The 22,416-nt window shown below is 36.6% G+C and overlaps 4 protein-coding genes across 4 annotated transcripts; 2 read left to right on the top strand and 2 right to left on the bottom strand.

Moving 5' to 3' along the window:
• Nucleotides 1-1,643: 1,643 nt before the first annotated feature.
• LOC114745618 (receptor-like protein 33) lies at nt 1,644-11,907 on the bottom strand. The gene is made up of 6 exons (XM_028933774.1): nt 11,697-11,907; nt 11,199-11,448; nt 9,033-9,311; nt 2,559-3,214; nt 2,252-2,423; nt 1,644-1,725 (listed from the first exon to the last, which is right to left on the bottom strand). The coding sequence occupies exons 1-6, from the start codon at nt 11,905-11,907 to the stop codon at nt 1,644-1,646; spliced, it is 1,650 nt and encodes a 549-aa protein (XP_028789607.1).
• Nucleotides 11,908-15,129: 3,222 nt separating this feature from the next.
• Nucleotides 15,130-16,345, top strand: LOC114745616 (uncharacterized). The gene is made up of 2 exons (XM_028933773.1): nt 15,130-15,454; nt 15,544-16,345. The coding sequence occupies exons 1-2, from the start codon at nt 15,345-15,347 to the stop codon at nt 16,343-16,345; spliced, it is 912 nt and encodes a 303-aa protein (XP_028789606.1). The 5' UTR covers nt 15,130-15,344.
• A 392-nt stretch (nt 16,346-16,737) lies between these two features.
• LOC114745615 (uncharacterized) lies at nt 16,738-17,499 on the top strand. Its single transcript, XM_028933772.1, has one exon. The coding sequence runs from the start codon at nt 16,738-16,740 to the stop codon at nt 17,497-17,499; it is 762 nt and encodes a 253-aa protein (XP_028789605.1).
• Nucleotides 17,500-19,910: 2,411 nt separating this feature from the next.
• Nucleotides 19,911-21,249, bottom strand: LOC114745614 (uncharacterized). The gene is made up of 4 exons (XM_028933771.1): nt 21,172-21,249; nt 20,880-21,083; nt 20,312-20,716; nt 19,911-20,183 (listed from the first exon to the last, which is right to left on the bottom strand). Exons 1-4 carry the CDS (start codon nt 21,247-21,249, stop codon nt 19,911-19,913), a joined length of 960 nt encoding a protein of 319 aa, XP_028789604.1.
• Nucleotides 21,250-22,416: the final 1,167 nt, after the last annotated feature.

Below are 22,416 nucleotides of genomic sequence, written 5' to 3'. Positions count from 1 at the left end.
TTCTTATATCTATATTGTCATATAGGTACATAATATTAAATTTATTTAATTATTATGTTATTAGTCTGACTGAACAGTTCAATCAATCTGACCGATTGAACCATAACGCGCTGTTCTTTTTAGTTTAATATTTGATCCGGTGTTTAAAACAGTACTGCAGACTTATAAAACTTACAAAAGATTAAAATATATTTGTGGAATTTGTAAAATAATAGCTTCCCATTCTTATATTATTTGGAGCGACTTTCACTCGAACAGTGAAATCCTGGACCTAGTACTTACACTGATTAATTAAGTTGAAGCATAAAACACGGCATATAATCAACGATAAAAAGATACATGTGTGATAAGCCAAGACTTCATAAATTTTTAAATATCGTCAACCTCTCCCTTTTGCTATCCACTTTAAAAGAAAGTTAACATAACTTATTCGTTAAATATAAAAAAATACATTACGTAGAATTGTTTTTTTTCTTTAGTTTTGTTAAATTTATTTGAGATTAGTGATCTCTGCTTCATTATGATCCCGCCTTGTTGACTAGTCAGATGGAGAAAAAGCTGAGAAATAAAATTAAACAAATAAAGATAAGGTTGAAGTATATATCTGATCCTTTAATTTTGTATAAGGTTTCAATTTGATTTTACATATAATATTGTGAATATGAAGCGACAAATAATTTATTTACTCAATATTTATATTTTCCTTCAACATTCAAATTGTCAAAAACTATATATCCTGAAATAATTTCCGGGCTTCATTGGTTTTTTAAATTTAGTGACTCTTTGCCTCCTTTCTATTTTTCTTGATTTTGATAACATAAAATTTTTTTTAAAAATATCATGCTTGATTGTTGTTGTAAATTTTTACAAGATATTTTTATCAACTTAATTAATTTTATATTCTTTTTTATTCGCTTGTACTCCAACGTGCACCTATCACATTTGAAGCACAATCTTAGAGTTCCACAACAACATTCTCATCAGCCTGAATAAAGTCCACGTGACTTTAAACTCGTCAGTCTCTGTACATTTGTTTTTTGGAAACTTTGGCCATTTGCTGATTTGAACTCGTTCACTATACTTCTTGTATCATAGAAGAGACCAGCGTATAGAGAAGCAAGAGTGTTTTTGTTTTCTTTGGTAGGATTGCGTTGAGTTGCTTTATCCTATTTGCAGAAAATAGAACAGAGTTCCCCTGTTTCTGAGGCATTTCAACCCTTATAATTCAAATCCCTCAATCATTCCTTTCCCTACGTGTCTGCGTCTGTCTGATCTCTTAAAACACACACATAGAGGAGGAAAAAGAAAGTAAATTATGATATTGAAATGCATGGACCAATTTGTATATCTGATGGATCAAGTCTGGTTCATCCAACCTCAGGTTGATACTGGATCAGACTATACCCCAGGCGATCATGTTCAGTATGAGGTCTTTCTTACGCTGTGATGGCTAACCTGGTTCGGTCCGATTCATACACATCTATAATGTGAATTATCAACTTACTAATTTATGACGTGCATTTATTTACATTTTAAGTATACAACACCTGTATTGGAATCATATGTCCCTCTCTATTTAAGGACATATACGATATATTGCACCGCTTCAAACTAAAGTAACGCAACAAACTAAAAACTTCACTTCACTTATAATATGCCTTCAACAGCATCACTTCGTCCTCCTTTGCAATGCTCAGCCTAGAAGACCCGATGAGGAGCAAGAAACTGCATAATATATAAATAAAAAATATTACAAGGGCGTTACACCTCCAAAATATTAAATTTATGTATTTATATAGTTCTAGAATACGAATAAGGTGTTTGAATAAATACCCCTGAAGCATCCATGAAGGAGCATCTAGTACTTGGTTGTTTTGTTTTAGCTCTTTTATGCCCTAAAAGTTTTACTTCATTAAAAAAACTACCCTAGTTGATATCCACCATTAAGTTTGACTATTAAATTATGTCTAAGAGCCAAAAAACAAAACTTTCAAGTATTAGGTACTTCTTATCAATATTTCCTAATATTTAAGTACCTTATCGCTTCTAAAATATTATTAAAAAAGGGAATATGTGGCAACGAAAAAGTAAAATATATTGCATTTAAGTAAACTTAGTCAAAACTTAAATCATTAGTTTGTTTCACTCACCTTAGTACCAGCTAGGTCTTCAATGAAAACGATTAATCCTGAGGATCACCATGACATAAAACTTGTCTCTAATGTGATAGAGGAATCTAAAGTAAGAATGCCTGAAATTGTTGTTGAAGAAAATGACAGCACAGACTCCCCAAAAGGCCACGGCAAATCCAACTCCTATCCCAATGTAGAAGGAAGATAGAAATTCATCTTCTTCACTGTAATTTCCTTCAGTGGGCTTAACATCTTTGTGTGCAATTCTTTGGAAGTGGAGCACCACAAAGTCTAAGATTCCCAATATAGCTTAGCGCATTGAACCCTTGAAGTTGAGTCCCTGATGGGATCATTCCAGAGAAATTGTTGAGGAAAGGTTTAAGGTTCCCAGAAAAGACAATTGAGCCAAACTTTGAGGAATTTCACCTGAAAATTGATTGTGTGCAAGATCAAGAGATTCTAATTGTTTCAAGTTTCCAATCTCTCTCAATATATTTCCTTCTAATTGATTATGGGACAAGTTCAAGGAATGCAATTCACTGAGACTAAACATTTCTGGAGGTATTGTTCCAGACATATAATTACTTGATAGATCAATAGCACGCAACAACTTTACATTTTCTTCATAGATTAGTTCAAGGCCTTTTATATGCAACTCAACATTGTCTCCATATATAGAATTTGAACACAATATTCTACCACAAAAGTTGTTAACCACATTACTTGAAGCAGCTTGTCTCATGGCTGTCATATTATGTAAGCAACTAGGTATTGAACCTGAGAGTTTGTTATTTGCAAAATCCAATATTGTAAGAGATTCCAACTGGCATACCTCTGATGGGATAGTTCCACTGAATTGGTTGGATCTAAATTGGATAATCTTTACATTGTGACCTATCCAGTTTGGTATGAATCCTGAAAATTTATTTTCTGCAACATCAAGGATCTGCAGGTTCTGGCAATTTTTCAGTGACATTGGTATCTCTCCAAAGAAGTTGTTGTTATTGAGATGCAAAATCTTGAGATTAGATAAGAAACTGATTGATGGGAGAACAGTACCAGTAAGATTGTTGCCACCTAGCCTAATAATAACCAAGGATTTCCAATGCATCCAGCAATTTGTAAGCCCTCCTGATAATAGATTATTAGACATGTCCAAATACTTTAAATTGCTTCTGCCACTCATCTTTTGACACAACAATGAAGAAATAGATCCTTGAAAAGAGTTATTTCTTGCATTGAATGTGACAACATTTGGTGACAAACGAGGGAGATTGCCTTTGAATTTATTAGAACTCAAACTTACGTATGTAGAGTTCAGTAACACATCGGATATGTCCCAATCAATCGTGTTCTCTTGTAAGCATAGCATCTCAACTGTGTTGCCAAATTCCAAAAGTTATCTTGAGATTGAAATGAAATACTTGAGGAGATAATAACTAATACCCTGAGAGACTTTTGCGTATATATCCATTCAGGAAACTTAGAACCCACTATGTGCACCAAATTTATGCCTTCAAGTTGAAAAGGAGGAACCCAAGACAAATCAAAGTCAAAGATTAAGCCTGGAGATCCCATGCCAAGCACTTTCAAATTTGAGAGTTTGACAAAATTCCTTTCAGACACATACCCCATCAAATGATTATCATAAAAGTTGAACATCTCCAAGTTCAAGAGCTGCCCAAGGCTCTCTGGAAGACTACCGTTTAAGTTATTTGAATTGAGATTCAAGATAACCAAGGATGATAGATTTCCCAATTGAGGAGGAATATGACCATAGAGTAAGTTATGACTAATATCAAGAACTTGTAGGTGTTTTAGTTGGCCTAACCAAGCTGGAATTGGTCCACTTAGTTGATTGCCTTGCAAATCCAAGCTTTTTAATTTTCCAAGATTCAACAGTCTATTTGGAAGTTGGCCATGAAAATAATTATAGCTCAAATTTACAGAAGTGACATCACTGAGATTGAATAGCCAGTTCGGAAAGATTTCAGAGTTAAAAGCATTATCAGAAAGGCTAAGAACTTCAAGTGAAGTAAAATTGACATACTGCAGGGATGGACTGATGTTTTCAAGGTGGCATCTATCTAGGTGCAATTCAGTAAGGGAAGGAAGTAAAGCTGGTAACTGAAGCCAATCAAGTTTCCCTTGAAGATTAATGCCACTGAAGTTAACATATTTCAAGGAGGCAAAACGAGAAATCCAATGAAGGCTATCAATGAAAAGATCCTCATTATATGATAAGTCAAGGTAATGAAGATTAGAAGAATTTTTAGAGGAATCATGTTGGGTAATACTCCTCCGGTCCTTAATATAGGACCCTTTTGACTATTTTGATTAAATTAAGGATAGTAGTTAAGTTAGGTAATAAATATAGATATCCCAAAATACCCTCGGTTTACACTTCTAAAAAGAAACTGACATTTGAAAAAAATTCAAGTCTGGTTAACTCGCCTCCTCCGGTACCTTGAATTAAATAGATAGTATGATTATTATTATGCTATTCCTCGGAGGTAAAAAAATCCAATTACCTTGAATGGGTATTTGTATGAAAATATTTTTTTAAATGTTTAAATTATTTTATTAAAAATATAAAATGGTAGAATTGATGTATGTGTGGAATCAATAAGTAATAAGTATTCATTCACTTTATAAAATATATAGGTGTATTATTAATGAATAATGAGTATTATTGTGGTATTTAATTATCTAATAGGGGTAATTTAGGAAAGAATGAAAAAATATGAGAAAGGGGTCCTATATTTAGGACCAAGATCAACCTTCTAATTGGGTCCTATATTAAGGACCGGAGGAGTAACATGGAAGTCATTATTGCTCAAATCCAAGTAAGTTAAAAACTCAAGTCGGAGCAAAGATAGGTGGAATTCACCTGTGAGACAGTGTGATTTCTTCTCTTCACAATCATAATCATAGGCTTCTAAAGAACAAGGAAGACTGAGTTCGATGACTCTACCGGTGGTGTTGTCACACTGAATCCCTATCCATTCACAACAATCTCTGCCATCCGACCAACCAGAGAGGATGGATGATGGATCACCAACTGTTTGTTTGAAATTTAAGAGAACATGGCGATCTCTTTCATCACACTGTACTCTCAAACTCTAAGTGCCCTTATTGTGGAGCATAATTGCTAATATTAATAACCATGGCAGCAGAAGATTAGAGATATAGGAGAGAAATGATGAGGTTTCCATAATCACTGATTGATATGCTTTGATGGGAAGGGCTTGCCACCACCACACTTTTATATTGAGAGATATTTATATTCCCAGGTCCCACAGTGAGTTCGTCTTTAATACTTTCCGACTTCAAATGTTCATGACATAAACCATGACGCTAACACACGCAAGTGACGTAGAATATAAGGACTAAGCAGAAAATGGATGACTTTTAATTAGAACTGAATTGGTTTGCATTGACACGTGACGCCAGGTCGCCAACCATTATTAATGGTAAGCTCTCCATCTTCCTTTCTCCCATCTTCTTTCCTCCAATTTTTCTCTCTTTTTTGCCCCCCAACCCAAAAGCAGATTAGCAACACTAAGACAGAGGTTTCTGGGGACCAAACCAAAGAGACAAAAGTTTATATCAATCTTTTAGACTGTAATTTTTCAACAAAATTATTTATTGTACATATTAAAAGTTTGAAAGAAAAATAAATAAATTTAGGTCATGTGTGTATAAAGAAAACTTCCCTACATCTTCTGTATCGAACCCCTGAAAAAAGTTGCCTCAATTCTGAGAGATGCAGAAAATAGCAACGATATTCATGAAGACATCAACTATATATGAGAGTATATTTTTTTTATTCAAATGACATAAATGAAAAATCGATTTCAATCTAAACAGGCAACAAATTTGTTTCCCCCCCTCATAATTCCCATATATTATTGAAAAGTCTAACAAAGATCTATTTCACTTGATGGAAAAATGATTCCACCATATTTGAATTTTATCTGGTCTTTTCATAACTTGTTGTCAATACTTCATTTATGATTCCAGTTGTCATGCACGCACACAGACACATTTATACTACTTTTGGTCCTTAATATAAGAACTAGTTAATTAATTTTAATAAATTAAGAAAATAAATTAAGTTAGTTATTTATAATAAACAGATATTGTCTTTTCTAAAATACCCTTGCTAACCATGTGTATTAGTTAGAACTATTATTTGATAGAATATTTAATATGTGCAACTACTACAAGAACTATTTTGAAAAAAAATAGATAAATATGAGAGACAAAGTATATTGAAATATTATATTTAGAACCAAATTAAAAGTCAAACTAGCTCTTATGTTTAAGATCAAAAGGAGTATTTGAATAAATTAAAAATATATGAATGACTTTGATTAGTATTCTTCGCCCAAGTGAGGAGTATCAAAAACGAAGATAAGGTGGCCATAAAATTTGACCCATTAATACATTATCATGAGTGAGACCCTCTCAAATGGCCCCCCATTTGATGATGGGTCAAGTCAATTTGCTTTGTCCTCTACAAACCAATTCAACTTTGAAAAGTCTTCCGCTTATTTTAGATGCAAATGATACTATGATACACTTGGAAAAAAAAATCAGTGGTCCTACAAAACTTATAGAGCTGTTAGATAATAGAATCGATGAATCACAATAAAGGAGAGCAACAAGCAGAAGAAAAGAAAAGAAAAGAAAATCCAGTCTCAACTCTCAAGAACTATAGCCTGCGGCTTTATGTAAGAGGATTTCGTTTAAGTTTTTTCTAAACGATTTTGTGCTATATAAAGTAAATATTTCAAGAAAAAAAAAAAGAAGTTTGATCTTGTAAAAATATAAAATAATTTTTCTTGGAGTGATCCAAATGCCCCAAGCCTAAAGTCCCTCTCGTGGCGTGACCTTTTTTCGGCTTTTGCTCTTACCTTCCACTAAGTGGGGCCATTTTGATTTCTTTTTGTTTTTGCCAAAGGCCACTTTGATTCTGGGTGCATTCCTTCCCAAAGCCCAACAATATCATGACGTGAGTCCGGTACCACCACATATTTTCACGATCTCATCACCTTCATGTTAACCGAAAAAACCATGAACTATATTTTTTATAAAATAAATGTGACAAGAAAAAAATGAATAATTATTAAAAATAAATTAATATTGCAAAATAAAATATTAAAAAATTTTAAAATTTGAGATTTGAATCAAATTAAAAAAATTGAATTTAAATAATCATAAAATTAAATTTAAAATTTAAAAGAAACTGAAAAAAATTTTATTGGAAAGAAAGATAAAATTAACATATAAAATCATTTAAGAAATTACCACTCGAGAGTGACAGGACATGGCTGTAGGTATCGGTTTTTAAATTTTCAAAATTAAAATAAATCTAAATATAAGAAAGAGAAAAGGCAAAAAAAAAAAAAAGGAGTGGAAGATGGAAGACGCCAATAGAGGAAGCTTTAACAGCTTATAATATATAGATATATTTCCAGCTTATTAGTCTCTTCACCAAGAAGTCTTTCAAATTCTCAACTTCATGCACACAACATATGCATATACTTGAGAATTGCTGCCTGCATGCTGGCACGACTTTCACAGCGATTGTTAAAGAATCATTGATTATTTCCGGTGTTTGAAAGTACTCCTTATTAATGGGTTTAATAACCATATTACTTTTTTTTATATATATAAAAAGTTTCGGTGAGTTAGCTCCTAAGAACTAATTAGGCCCAGGGCACGTTGGGTCTCAAAAAGCACTCATAAAAGTACTTACGGGTTATCCGCTAATAAAATCTTCATATCAGTAGTAAAATTCAATCTCACAACCTTACCAATTATGAGTCTACTCCCTATTAATAGAATTAAATTAAAGTCAAGGTAGCTTTTACTTTAAAGAGTGGAGGTAGTATGTCCTATTTTGGAGATAGATTGAGTTTCTCCTCTTAACTATTTAAAGAACCAAAAAAAAAAAAAAGTTTCCCTGGATGAATGTCAAACTAACCTAACAAAGGTCTGGATAATTTTATTTGAAATTTGGCAAACCAAAGACGAATTTAGAGCCATGCCTTTCAAAAACAGAAAAATCCATTCGCAAACCCGTTGTTATTATTTAACACTTCATCAGCATTTTTCTATTTAAGAGTTTAATAATTATAAAAGAAAAACCATTTTTTTAAAATTTCCATCGCCAATGAAGACGGATTATCCGTCGCTAAATGAAAATGTTTTGTGGTGGCTCCCTGTCCGTTACTCCAATCTTGATTTGTTTTTAATAGCTTCTTACATAAGTTGGGTGGATGCTTATTAGCGTCCATGTGACTTGTCAACACGATCTCTCTATAGAAGGATATGTATGCATTTATTTACTTTTTAAATATAAAACATCTGAATTGGAATTATGTGTCCCATTTTTTTAAAGAAAAAATAAGCAAAGGTTGCAGGGAACAGTAGGAGTTTATGGCAGTGCTTAATTTCCTTTAAAAGTGATAAATAAAAAACTTTAGGCCATTTCTTATTGCTTACTAAAAAGAAATATTTTAATTTTGTCATTATTTAAGGGCATACACTTATTAAGGATACAAATTTTATGCAGAAAATGGAACTATATATATATATATATATATATTACACGACTTTAAAGTAACACTCAAACTAAGAACTTCACTTGTAATATGCCTTCAATAGCATCACTTCGTCCTCCCTTGCAATGCTCAGTCTAAAACACTCTTGATGAGGACTTACTGAAACATGCGTACGAAGTACCTGCATAATATATAATCCAACGCATGTCTTTTTGTTATAGTTGTTTTGTGATGTAAATATATGTCATCAGAATAGAAGATAAATATATAAATATATAGCATTTAAAAAACTTAGTCAAAACATAAATCAAAAGTTTGTTTCACTTACCACAATGCCAAGTAGGTATCCAACGATGGAAACAGTTCATCCGAAGGACTATTATAACATAAAGTTTGTCTCTGATGTGATATGTGATAGAGGAATCTAATGTAAGAATGCCTAAAATTCCTGTTGAAGAAAATAGCAATATTGACTCCCCAGAAAGCCGTGGCAAATCCAACTCCTAACCCAAAGTAGAATGCAGATAGAGATTCATCTTCTTCACTGTCATTTCCTTTAATGGGTTCCATGTCTTGTTGGTCTCTGCGGTTCTTTTGAAGTGGAGCTCTGCATAATTCAGAGTTCGCAATATAGCACTGTGGATCAAACCCTTGAAGTTCAGTCCCTAATAGGATCTTTCTAGAGAAATTGTTGAAGGAAAGGTTTAAGGTTCCCAGAGAAGTTAATTGAGCCAAACTTGGAGGAATTTCACCTGAAAGTCGGTTGCTCACGAGATCAAGAGACTCTAATTGTTTCAAGTTGCCAATCTAATCGGTAGGTTCCCTTCAAACTGATTATGAGATAAGTTCAAAAATTGCACTTCATTGAGGCTAAATAACTCTGGAGATATCGCCAAACATAATATTCCTTGAAAGATCAATATCACGCACCAATTGCAAGTATTTTTTGTAGATCAATCCTTGGCCTTTTGCATGCAACATGATACTGTCTATAAATACCGTCATACTATGTAGAACTGTGATGCAAAAAGAGGGCATGACAGTACATGAAGATGGAGAAAAAGCCATGGCTGTTATATTATGTAGGCATGTAGGTATTAAACCTGATATTTTGTTGCCTGCAAGATCCCATATTGTGAGAGAGGCCAATTGGCATATTTGTAATGGAACAGTTCCACTGAGTTGATTAGATCTAAGAAGAAGAACCTTTAAATTGAGCCCTATCCCATTTGGTATGGGTCCCGAAAGTTTATTTTCCTCTAGATCAAGGATCTGTGGATTTTGACAATTTTCTAGTGACAAATGTATCTCTCCAAATAAGAGGTTTTTTTTAAGCTGCAGAATTGTAAGTTTTGACAGAAAACTCAGTGACGGTGGAATTGTGCCTCTTAGATTATTGCTGCAAAGCTTAACAAGAAGCAATGACTTCTAATTCAGCCAACAATCTGTCAATCCCCCAAATAAAGAATTTTTGGATAAGTCTATATACCTTAATTGGCTTCTCCCACTCATTTTCTGACACAACAATGGAGAAAGGGATCCTTGAAAAGAGTTGTTTTTCGCACTGAAAAAGAGCGTTTGGTGATAATCGAGGGAGGCTAGTTTTAAATTTATTTGAATCTAAAAATATCATCTGTCGTTCAGGAAAACGTTTGACAAGTTCCCGTTAATCCTGTTACCATGTAAATGCAGGTATGCCATCTGGTTTGCAAAGCCCCAAAAGTTGTCTTCAAATTCAAATGACATTCTTGAGGAGGCAATTTCTAAACTTATAAGAGACGTTTGTGTATATTAGGGCTACACAATGGATAGACTGGATCAGACCAGAGTCCAATCTAAAGTCTAGTCTAATTTTTTGTCGGGCTGGGTTTGGCAGTCTGTGGTATGGTTCAATCCAATGGTGACCCGAGGTCAAGTTGGACTGGACTTAGTCCACCAGACTGGTGGATTGGCCCAGACAGTCCAGATTTCCAATTTTATTTTATTTTTTAATTCTTTTTCTTTATGGCAAGCAAGATTTCGATATGATAAATATAATTCAAACAATAAAAAATACCTATAATCATATAAAACTCATCCTAAAATATTAAGACTTCATCATAAATACATAAAAATCCCTAAAAACATTAAAAAAAATTAAAGGTAACATCAAAATTATAAATTATTGAAAAATATAAAATTAACCTAGACTGGACTGGACCAATCCAAGTGGTTTGATCAGTTGGTCCGAAACCCAGTTTCATTATATAATTTATCTGAACTGGACCGGATCGAACCACTGAGTTTTTACACACCCCTAGTGTATAGAGCCATGGAGGAAGCTTAGGACCCGTCATGTTTGTCAAAATAAGTTTTTCAAGTTGAAATGGAGGAGCACAAAGATAGTGAAAGTCAAAGATTAAGCCCAGAGATCCCATGGAAAGGTATTTCAAGTTCGAAAGATTGAAAAAAATTCTTTGGGTCAAATGCCCTGTCAATTGATTATCACCAACACCTAACGCCTCCAAGTTCAAGAGTTGCCCAAAACTTTCTGGAAGACTCACTCAAGTAGTTTGAGCTAGCATCCAAAGTAGTCAAGGATGACAGATTTCCAAGACTTTCTGGAAGAATATCCTTCAAGTAGTTTGAGCTAACATCCAAGGCAGTCAAGGATGACAAACTTCTTAAAGTTGAAGGAATAGGACCAGAAAATATATTTCTATCGACAATAAGTTCTTGTAGATGTTCAAGTTGGCCCAGCCAATCTGGAATCAATCCACTGAGTTTATTCTCACTCAAATACAATTTTTCTAATTTTCAAAGATTCAATAAACTCTTTGGGAGTTGGCCTTGAATATGATTATAGCTCAAGTCGACAATTGTGAGATCACTAAGATTAAATAACCAATGAGGCAAGAATTGAGTGTCGAAAGCATTATAAGGAAGACTAACAACTTCAAGGGAAGTAAAATCGACAACGGCAGATAAGGATTGATGCTTCCAAGAAACCAACCATCCCAGGACAACTCTGTGAATGAAGAAAGGAGAGTCGCTGATTGGAGCCAATCTATTTCTTTTTGAAAACCCATGTCACCGAGGTAAAGATGTTTGAGGGAGGAAACACGAAAGAGCCAGAGAATATTATCAACACAAGGATTCTCATTTTCAGATAAATGAAGATTGGAAGAATTTTCACAAGAATGAGGACGATGAATAAAAGGCATGTTACTACAATTTGTCGCATCCTCATAACCTTTTTGAACGATATCTTGGAAGTCATTGTTGCTCAAATCCAAGTAATTTATAAACTCAAGTTGAAGCAATGATAGGTTGAGATCACCTGTTAGAGAGCTTGATTTCTCACTCTCACAACCATCAGGGAAGGAGGATTCTGCAGAACAAGGGAGACTAAGCTCAACGACTCTGCCAGTGGTGTTGTAGCACTGAACTCCGGCCCATTCACAGCAATCTCGCTCACGGTTCCAATCGGAGAGGACGGTCGAGGGATCAACAAGAGTGTGTTTGAAGTTTAGCAAAAGATTAGCAATATAGCAATAGGAGAATGAGGTTTCCGTGATCACTCACGGTGTATGGTTTGACGTATGTGGGAGGGATTGCTCCCGATGCTAGCTATTTATAGGCAATTTATCTTCACTCATTTTTCTTGGATCCTTTTATTCAGACAATATAATAGATAGCTCTGAAGTAAAATAGACGCGTCTAAACTCTAAACCATTTCATCCACTAATAATTAATCCAGGCTTATTATCTTCTGAAAGTACTATCATTAACTAATTTTCGTGTTTGACGCTTCTTTCTAATTAGCGTGCTAATTAAGCTTTACTACTCGGTTTTTTTCTTTTTGCCAACACTACTTGCGCTTTTTTAATTGGCTTGTGCGTTCATTATTTTCTAAGTCTACCACTACTACCACTGACTATTAGACAGAGTTTGCATGCATGACGCCACCCTGCTAACTCACCACGTAGTAATTGATAGGGAATATGTTAAGGAAATTAACCATATAAAGATAGTGGGAAAAAAGACCTGGATTAATAAATGTACAGAGATCCACATTTCCTAATTATAATTATCAAAAGTCTTATAACAAATGAGCTGTAAGCAATAACAGCTTTGAGCATAAAAAATGATAATAGGTTCATGATATTCACTTTGTTTATGATTACATTTCGTTTTTGAAACCTCATCGTAATTTTTTTCTTAAATATATACAATGGACACTATAGTCAAGTTTGGTAAGAATTATGCATCGCATTTTCAATTTTAATATCTTCACAGATAAATAAACTTAAATGACTATACGGAGATCGTTTTGCCATACTAAACATACCCATTTTTAACTTTTTATTTCTTTCTTTTTTAGGGGGGTGTATATTGGAATTATTTTGTGGATTAGTATTAATTTGTTGAGCATATTTTATTTATATGTTGAGCTCATATTAAGTAATTGTTTATGTACTTTAATTAAATGGAACTGGATCCAGTTGAATAGACCGTAATAGGTTTGAAGCTGAATCTTATTTAGGTTTGATATGGAGAAATTTGACATCGTCACAATTATACACACACACACGTGTGTGTGTGTCTCTGTGTATGTTGCCCTAGCCTTTACTCATCTTATGCTTCCAAGAGATTAAAGCTTGCTTCAAGGTAATATATTTCAAATTATTCTAGCTCTATTTTAATTCAGTGTGGCTATTCTTTGATATTATATGAAAATTATTGGTAACAACCATGGCAGAGGTGGCGTAGAATGATCAAAATGACAAAACAAATTGTCTTGACCCATACATATATAATCTCATCCATCCGTTTGATTATTTGTTTAACTTGCCCTAATTAAATATATAGCTTTTCATTCTTATCCATGCAGTGACTTTGACTCAAACAGTGAAGTTCCAGGAGGTAAAGCTTACGCTAATTAAATTGAAGCATAAAATATGACAAAAAATAAACTGTGGATATATGATGAAACAAGAGTTCATTTTTTCAAAAATTATCATCAACCTCCATTTTCCGTACATTTCAAAAGAAAGTTTGGCTAATTTATCCATTAAATTAAATATAAAAAAATGCATTACCTAGAATTATATTCACATGTTTGTTTTAATTTTCTTAAATTTATTTGAGATTAGTGGACCTCCCCCACATTGATGAACCCACCTGGATGACTAACCAAATAGAGAAAAAGCTAGGAAAATTAATCAAATAAATATACTAGTTGGAAAGAAGACTTAGTCCTTGTTTAGTTTCCCATTTCCAAAACAATTTTTCGGTTTTTCAGGACAAAATTTAAAATACAAAAACTAGTTTGATAATTAAATTTCAGTTAAATGTTTTGTAAAGCAAAAAAAAAATGCTTTACAAAATTGAACATAAGAACAACTTTTATATGCTTTTTTATTTTCTGTTGTGTGAAATCATTTTTTATTTTTTTATGTAAAAGAGGACAATCAGTTTTTCCGAAGTGATGTTACGGCATGTAAAATAAGTACGTAAGAGGAGTTTTGTTTCGTCTCATATAAAAACACTTTTTTTAAGTGATTATAAGGAGTTGCCAAACTCTTTTGTAGTACTTCAAAGTGGGTGCCTGCAGTTTCTCCCCTTATTTTCCTCATTTTTTGATCACTAGATACTCTTTTGGGAAAATGACAGATAAAGAAGGCTGAAATAATAAAATGCCAGAATGGGAAGCTAAGCAAATGTATTACCAGATAGGGAAGTGTTGCCTGATTTGGGATTATGCAAATGTTGCACAATTACAAAACAGCCCCTCATATGCAAACTGAAAAAGTGACCGGTGGAAGTGTGGAAGTTGTGGCGGGAGCTGGAGGAAAAAGTTGGGAGGGACCACGAACGTGGGAGCATGAACGCGCGAAGCAACAACTGAATGACGGAAGCGAGGTTAGTATCCAGTGACTATATTGTTCGCCTGTGTCTTTTGTCCCTCTCCTTTATGCGCCGGTTGATTTTCCTCTTCCCGTTGGATGGCAATGTTGTCGATGTGGGGATGGTTTTGAGGTGGAGAGGGTGGCGAAGCATGGAGACGGCGTGGGTATATAGAAAGTGTGGGGGGAAGGACGGTGATCAGAGGGTGAATGCACGGGGAAGGAAAAACACTGAGGGAGAGGGGTTTGATGGCGTCACAAGTGGGTTAGAGTGATTAGTGTCAGATAAATGGACAATGTTGGAGGGAGATTCGAATAATGGAGTGGATTGATTCTGAGAAAACGAAGCATTAGTGTGGACAGGAAAGAAATGATTGTTTTGTTGCAAATTATAAGCATGAATGTGTCAAACCCTAAGTTGGTCGTGTAAGTTGATGATGATGGTATTAAGTCATATAATCATTCGACTTCTGTTATGTTATCAGTGCAGGTAATGAAGATAAATGAATTTCGCAGCTGGGTCATCTTGTGGGAAGGAGCTGTTCTGTTATTTTCATGTGGGGGGAAATTTGTGACAAATGGTGAAGGTGAAGTGAGATATAATGGAGGTGGCGTGAGGTTAAGAAGCATTAAGGATGGGCTGACACTTGATGAATTGAGGCTAATGATATCTGAGTGGATTGGTGGCGATGGAAGAAATTATGACATTAAGTACACAGTGGCCTTTGATGAGAAGACATTGATTGACCTTCATGACAATGCTGAAATGTATAACCTCTTTCAATACAATGGGAACAGCGGTCATGTGTATGTCGCCGAAAAAAAGACAAGTGGGTCCCCAACCAAGGGACAATGTAGAAATGTAAGTGGAAGTTTGTCCTAACTATTTGTTGTCATTTATGAATTTCTTCTTGTCATTTGTGTTAACGAGTCTTGTCATTATGAATGCAGAACAGAGAGATTCATGGGCATGTCACAGCAAACTGAACTGGATGCGTCTCCCATTAGTTTGTGTTGTGATTATGGCTGGCTCAGTGAAGAAAATGCTCGTGAATGTGACAATGATGAAATAAGTGGGCCCCCTAATGTGGATAAATCTATCGGAGCTGAAGATACGGATGGTAGTGAGATGGTTCATGCGGAATGGAGGGGACTTTTAACAGGAGTGGGCCAACGTTTTCCTAGTGCAGATGTATTTCGGGTGTCTGTATACAAGTTTGCACTTGCAAACAAGTTTGTGGCCAAGTATATGAGGAATAGCAAGGAATTCATGTCGATAAGGTGTAAAGTTGAGGGTTGTCCATGGAAGCTATGTGCAAATCATGTGGGGAAGAGTTGTGATGTGCTACGAGTGACGACATTTATAAACCGGCATGTTCATTCTGCCCAAGATAGCTTGGACGTGATGCATAGTGGAAGAGCTAGTTTGAACTCATCAATAATAATTGATGAGATGAGGGATCATGCAGACAAGCGCACTTCTGAGATAAGGAAGAGGTTGAAACGAGAGTATGGGATTGATCTAACATATAAACAGGCTTATAGAGCAAGAGAGAAGTCACTGGAAGACATATATGGCAGGCCTGAACAATCATACATGCTCATACCATGGCTATGCGAAAGGATAAAGGAAACAGATGAAAAATCAGTGGCTGAATGGACTGCTATTGGGAACCGGTTTGAGCGTGTTTTCATTGCTTACGGGGCATGCATTGAGGGTTTTGGGTGGCGCGAGGCATATTATGTATGTTGATGGAACTCACTTAAGCGGACCATACAAGGGGACAATGTTGTCAGCTTCAGCTTATGATGCAGATAACGAGCTGCTGCCATTTGCAATTGCAATTGTGAAGGGAGAAACACTAGATGACTGGACGTGGTTTTTCTATATGATAAAAAAAATCCTGGGTTCTGTGGAAGTAACGATTGTATCAGATCGACACAATGCTATCATCGGAGGAGTGGCATCAATCTTTGGGGGTCAAAGGCATGCCTTTTGTTATAGACACATCAAGGAGAATTTTAGTTCAGAAGTTATGAAAATGAATAAGGGGCAAACAAGGACAAATGGCCGATCAAATGGAGGATGCACTATAATTGGATAAAATTGCATACGCAAGGACGGATGAGAAATTTGAGGCAGCAATGGATGACATGAGATCCTTTTCTCCAAGGCTATTTGATTGGCTTATTCATCATGGGGATGTAGATAGGTGGGCTAAAAGTAGGTTCCCATATAAAAGATGGGACAATATTACAACCAATATAGCAGAATCATTCAATGCATGGATGGTGAATGAGAGAAAGCATACTGTACCCCAATTGATCTATGAGCACCGAGATAAAGTTGCAAGAAAGCTGCATGCCTCCTATGTGGGTATGACCAAATGGAAGAATTGCGTTGGTCCAAATATAGAGAGTAAGGTGCTGGATATGGTGGCTGGGTCTGACCATATGTATGCTGAAAATTATGGTGGGGGAAGAGTGAAGGTGACAACATCACGTGGAGACCATCGGGTTGATCTTGGACTACACCAATGCAGTTGCAGATCTTGGCAAATGACGGGGATCCCTTGTTCCCATGCTTGTGCTGCCATCAAGATTGTGCACGGCAATGTTTATGATTATATTGATAATTGCTATAAAAAGTCATCACAAGAAAAGATCTATGCTCGCAGTATGATTCCTGTGGTAACAACAGACATGCCTCACCCAAATGACTACTATAGAATAGAAAATGTCAGTGAGCAAGTTTTCTTGCTACCTCCCATGACATCCCGACCACCAGGAAGGCCAAAAGTAAACAGGGATGAATCACAGTTCCAGAACAAACGGATATACCACTGTGGAAGATGCCACCAGCCTGGACACACAAGGAGGAATTGCAGAAATCCTAACCCATCATGAAGTTTCGAGTACAGTGGGGATGGGTCATTTTTTGGTGTACATAGTTGTATGCTCCGCCCTTGTCAACTTTTTTGGGACTGGGGTTGTAGTTAGGAGCTAGGTGGAGACATTTTTTTGTAAGTAAGCTGATAGTTATTTCAGTGATAACGGAGCATTAAGTGTGGCTAGTATCTTAATGTCCACTTGTTGAATACATGAAAGGAAGTTACTGTTATGGGGATGTTAGCTTTTGTTAATGGCTCATTACTTGTTGTCATTTTAAATTTGTTCTGGTCATTGGCAGTGATGCTATCAGCATAAGCTGACAGCCGTGTTGAACTGATGTTGTAAAATCAGACCAGGTGATCCTTGTCATTATCGCTGTCATATTCGCTTCACTTCGTGTCATTTTGAAATTTGTTCTGGTCATTGGCAGTGATGCTATCAGCATAAGCTGACAGCCGTGTTGAACTGATGTTGTAAAATCAGACCAGGTGATCCTTGTCATTATCGCTGTCATATTCGCTTCACTTCGTGTCATTTTTGAAATTTGTTCTGGTCATTGGCAGTGATGCTATCAGCATAAGCTGACAGCCGTGTTGAACTGATGTTGTAAAATCAGACCAGGTGATCCTTGTCATTATCGCTGTCATATTCGCTTCACTTCGTGTCATTTTGAAATTTGTTCTGGTCATTGGCAGTGATGCTATCAGCATAAGCTGACAGCCGTGTTGAACTGATGTTGTAAAATCAGACCAGGTGATCCTTGTCATTATCGCTGTCATATTCGCTTCACTTCGTGTCATTTTCTGTTGGATACCAACAGGATATATTGAAGTAAAATTTAGTGACCTGAACAAAAAATGAAAACCAATAGCACATGTCCAATGGGGTTGTTGTCATCATCTATTTTGTGTGGTTAAAACCAGATTCATTCATGTCACTGGGGAATAAATTGGCATCATGGTTCTCAACTATCATACATTTATGGACACCAATCTCTGTTAACCATAACAATACACAGTAAATTTTTGGTCAGCCTACAATGCACATTACATACAGCAATCTAACAGAAGACAAGTGAATTATGACCCTAACATCGAGACACCTAAGACCGACGCCTTTTCTTGGACTTTGTGCTCTTGGTTGGTTGTGGTCGTCGAATAAGGGCCAATGCCTCGTCACGTTTTTCATTCTGTTCATGATTGACCAACCACCATGTCAGGTCACGACGAAAGCCAGCAACTTCTTCCTCTGTGTAGGTAAGGGTCACACCAGGTTCCCATCTTCTCAGCCACATCATGCAGTGCACCCCACAATCCCTCCTGTGGACGCAACAATATCAGCACAGTTAGTTAACACATCTGACATGTGCATTTACCCCACAGAAATCGAATTTGACAAAACTGACAGGTTATTCTGCTGGGGAACTGCTGCAAATATCATGGGAGACATTGGCTTTTTCCCAACCAATCCTGGCTTGACCAAGTCCAGTATAATATTGAGCCTCTTCCTCTGTAACAACATTCAGGACCAACATAGAAAGTTTAATGATTTTCCAAGTTCAAAAACTAGGGTAAAGATAATGAGTTTTTTCTTACACAATCATCCACAGCCATTTCCACTGGGTCTTTGATGACAACCTTCTTCTTCTGCTTTCTGTCCTTGGTTCCGAAATGGTTCCTCATGGAGTCTATTACGTGGAAATCCAATGTGCTAGGCTGAATGGCAACGCAAAACCAGTGTTGGCCAACAAGAGCAAGACCAATTATGAAATCACATTCAGCTAAGTTGTAGCCAACGAACTCAGGAAGAAAGAGCTTCTTATATTTTTGGGCTTTCCAGGTTGGATCATGTGCCATCATGTTCTGCATGACATGAAATTGTTAATCCATTAACAGAGAACAAGTCATTTCCAATTCAATTGCTGTCATTGGTATTTGCATTTGGAATTATGCAACCTCACCATGAAATCAACATCGAAAATATGCCTCTTCCCTGGCCCCAACTCTGCCTTCATGTCCTCCATCACTGCCTTGCACACCAAATTAAGCACCTACAGAACACAAGTGAAAACGTCATTCTGGTACAATAATCTCACCAAACATTATCAAACATAATCGTGGGTGCAGGGACAGAGCATTCTAAAATACCCTGTTATTTACTCTGTTCACTCCACCCAGGGAAAACAGCTGTTGTCGGTCTATATCTTCATCAAACATTTTGATGATAGTCCTGCAAACATTGTCAGATGTCAGTGACAGAAAGTATGGTGTTGGGGACATCAATACTTGTCATTCCCATGTATGTTATTGTCATTTTCAATCCTATTGCTGTCATTTTCAGGGCACACTGTGTCATTTAAAAACAAAACACTAGCTACGGATATACTTACATATTCCCCTCTTCCTCTCCCTTGGGTCTACGGGATATTAAAGTGAAAAGATGTCACTTTCCTCCTTTGGCCTCTTCGTCCTCGGAGCTGCCTTGAATTCTATCCACGGAGATTTAATTGTGGAACTCTTTGCCCTTGTTGACCTCCTAAGGTCAATCGATTTTTCAGGCCCTCCTTCCTCCCCACTGTCACTGCTCACCCATTCTCGATCCAACAGCAAAGGAACATTGGTAGGGGTCATTGTCAGTACATGTGTAGCTTCCTCCCCCTCATCATCTGAATCCCGAACCTCCTTATCATCATCTTCGGCCTCCTCAACCACATAATCATGACTGACTTCCATGTCATCATGGTCATCTTCCTCCTCATCAACCACATGACCTCCTTCCCTGTCATCATGGTCATCTTCCTCCTCATCCTCGTCGTCGTCGTCATCACCTCCATGACCATCACGGTCACCCTCTTCTTCCACCTCCTCAACCATGTAATCATCACTGACTTCCCTGTCATGAAGGTCATGTTGTTCTCATCCTCATCCTTCTCATCATCTCCTTTGCTGGTTTCATCCTCATCAAGTTCCTCATCTGCACTTCCCGCTGCAACCTCTCTTGCAATCTCCTCCACCACTCGGTCAACATCATCAGCTTCTTCAGCATCGTTACCAGCTGCATCACCAACTGTTTCAACCCCTTCTTTAGCAGTGGCATTCTCATTCCCCATCCCCTTAACTTTGGCGTTCAATCCAATCTGCAGTTTGAGTAGCTCATCATCAAGAGCCTTCATTAACGTCCTCTGGCTTTCTTCAAGCTTCTTCACAAAACGAGCCCTCAACTCCTTCAATGCCTGCATACACAGTAAATGAAGATATCAAAAAAATTGTTCACTGTTATCAAATGCCAGTATCTCACTGGTCATTTCTAAATAAAGTCTTGTCATCTCAAGTATCAACCTTGCTAATAGACTGACTTAAACTCAGGTCACGTATATTTTCTAAGTTCCCACATACCGGATCTAAAGACTGCAAAATTGGACTGTCCTCATGTCCTGCTGAGTATACCTCGCTGCCACTGCTTCCATGCAATATTCCCATGCTGCTGCCTCTCTCTTTCTCCACCCTCTCCTTTATCTTCTCCTCGGTCCAATATTCAATGGCGCTTGTTGAACCCCGGTCAACAGACAATCCCAGCGGGAAACGCTCAACAAAATACAGCTGCAAAACCAAATAAAGATAGGTCACACTTCTGCAACAATAACAAAAGACAAAAATATAGTGAACCATAAGAAAAATATTGACTTACCAGCAGCAAATAAAGACACCCTCCAACATTGCAGGTTCCTTTCTTCTTCTTCTTTGTCATCTTCACAAAGTCTCCCATTTCCTTCACAGGTTCTTGATTATGTACGTTGACCAATCATATTTCCAAAACCCATTCATCGTGTGACGCATCACTTTCAACAAACGTATATGTACAGTTGTGCTTGACCCAGGACATAGAAAAGCTCCAACTGTATAAAGCATAAATAGGAACTCAAAATTGTCGCTTTCTTCCCCAGATAATATCCTCTTCAGTATCTGGGTAAATGGAACCTTCCAATAAGTGTCCTTCAACCTCTTGTATTCCGGGTCATCCTCACTAACATCAGATTTCACTTCCTCCCCACTGTCAGGTACACCTAGAAACTCATGCGCATCTTTTGCCTCAATTGCCTGCCCTTGCCCTCTAATGGTCAAAAAATGCGTTGGTGGGTCATAGCATCTCAACAATGACACAAGTAGATCACGTGGAAGTTGCTTCACATTCACATTAAGCAAGTTCCCAAATCCATCCTCTGAACTTTCTGCCTCAACCGCCTGTTCTTCTTCACATATTCAGCCAATGATAGAAATCCGGGCAATGAGCACCGGGTGTACAAGGGAACATCATACTTCTTCTTCTCACCTTTCTGTGGCTTCGTTTTCCTTGCCCTCTCATTATACCTATCTTTCTCTTCTTCACTCAGGGCCCTCCATGCCTTCCCCACTTCAATTTTCTTCTCTGCGTTTTTACACTTCTCACCTCGTTTAGCCATATACTCCCTTCTGAACAACACAAGCCCACTGTGGACTCCTTTGCTTGTGGACCCTTCCCCTTCTTCCAACACCATCTCGTATAGTTCTGCAAAGTCATCAAGGTACCATCATTAAATCATAATTTTAATACATTTACTACACATCTAGTTCTTTCCAGATTCGTTATGGTCATTTCCAATTAATTCATTGTCATTTACAATATGGCCATTACAGAGTGACAGTAAGGATGCTGGTATGAATATGGTCGTTTCCAGTTAATTTATTGTCATTACCAATATGCCCATTACAGACTAACAGTTAGGTCAGTACTATGAATATGGTCATTTCCAATTAATTCATTGTCATTTACAATATGGCCATTACAGAGTGACAGTAAGGATGCCGGTATGAATATGGTCGTTTCCAGTTAACTTATTGTCATTACCAATATGCCCATTACAGACTAACAGTTAGGTCATTAATATGAATATGG

Source organism: Neltuma alba, unplaced genomic scaffold (assembly GCF_004799145.2).
Source record: "Neltuma alba isolate B1F8T4 unplaced genomic scaffold, ASM479914v2 tig00004737_pilon, whole genome shotgun sequence".
Lineage (NCBI taxonomy): Eukaryota > Viridiplantae > Streptophyta > Magnoliopsida > Fabales > Fabaceae > Neltuma > Neltuma alba.
This window is presented reverse-complemented; position numbering and strand designations above follow the sequence as displayed.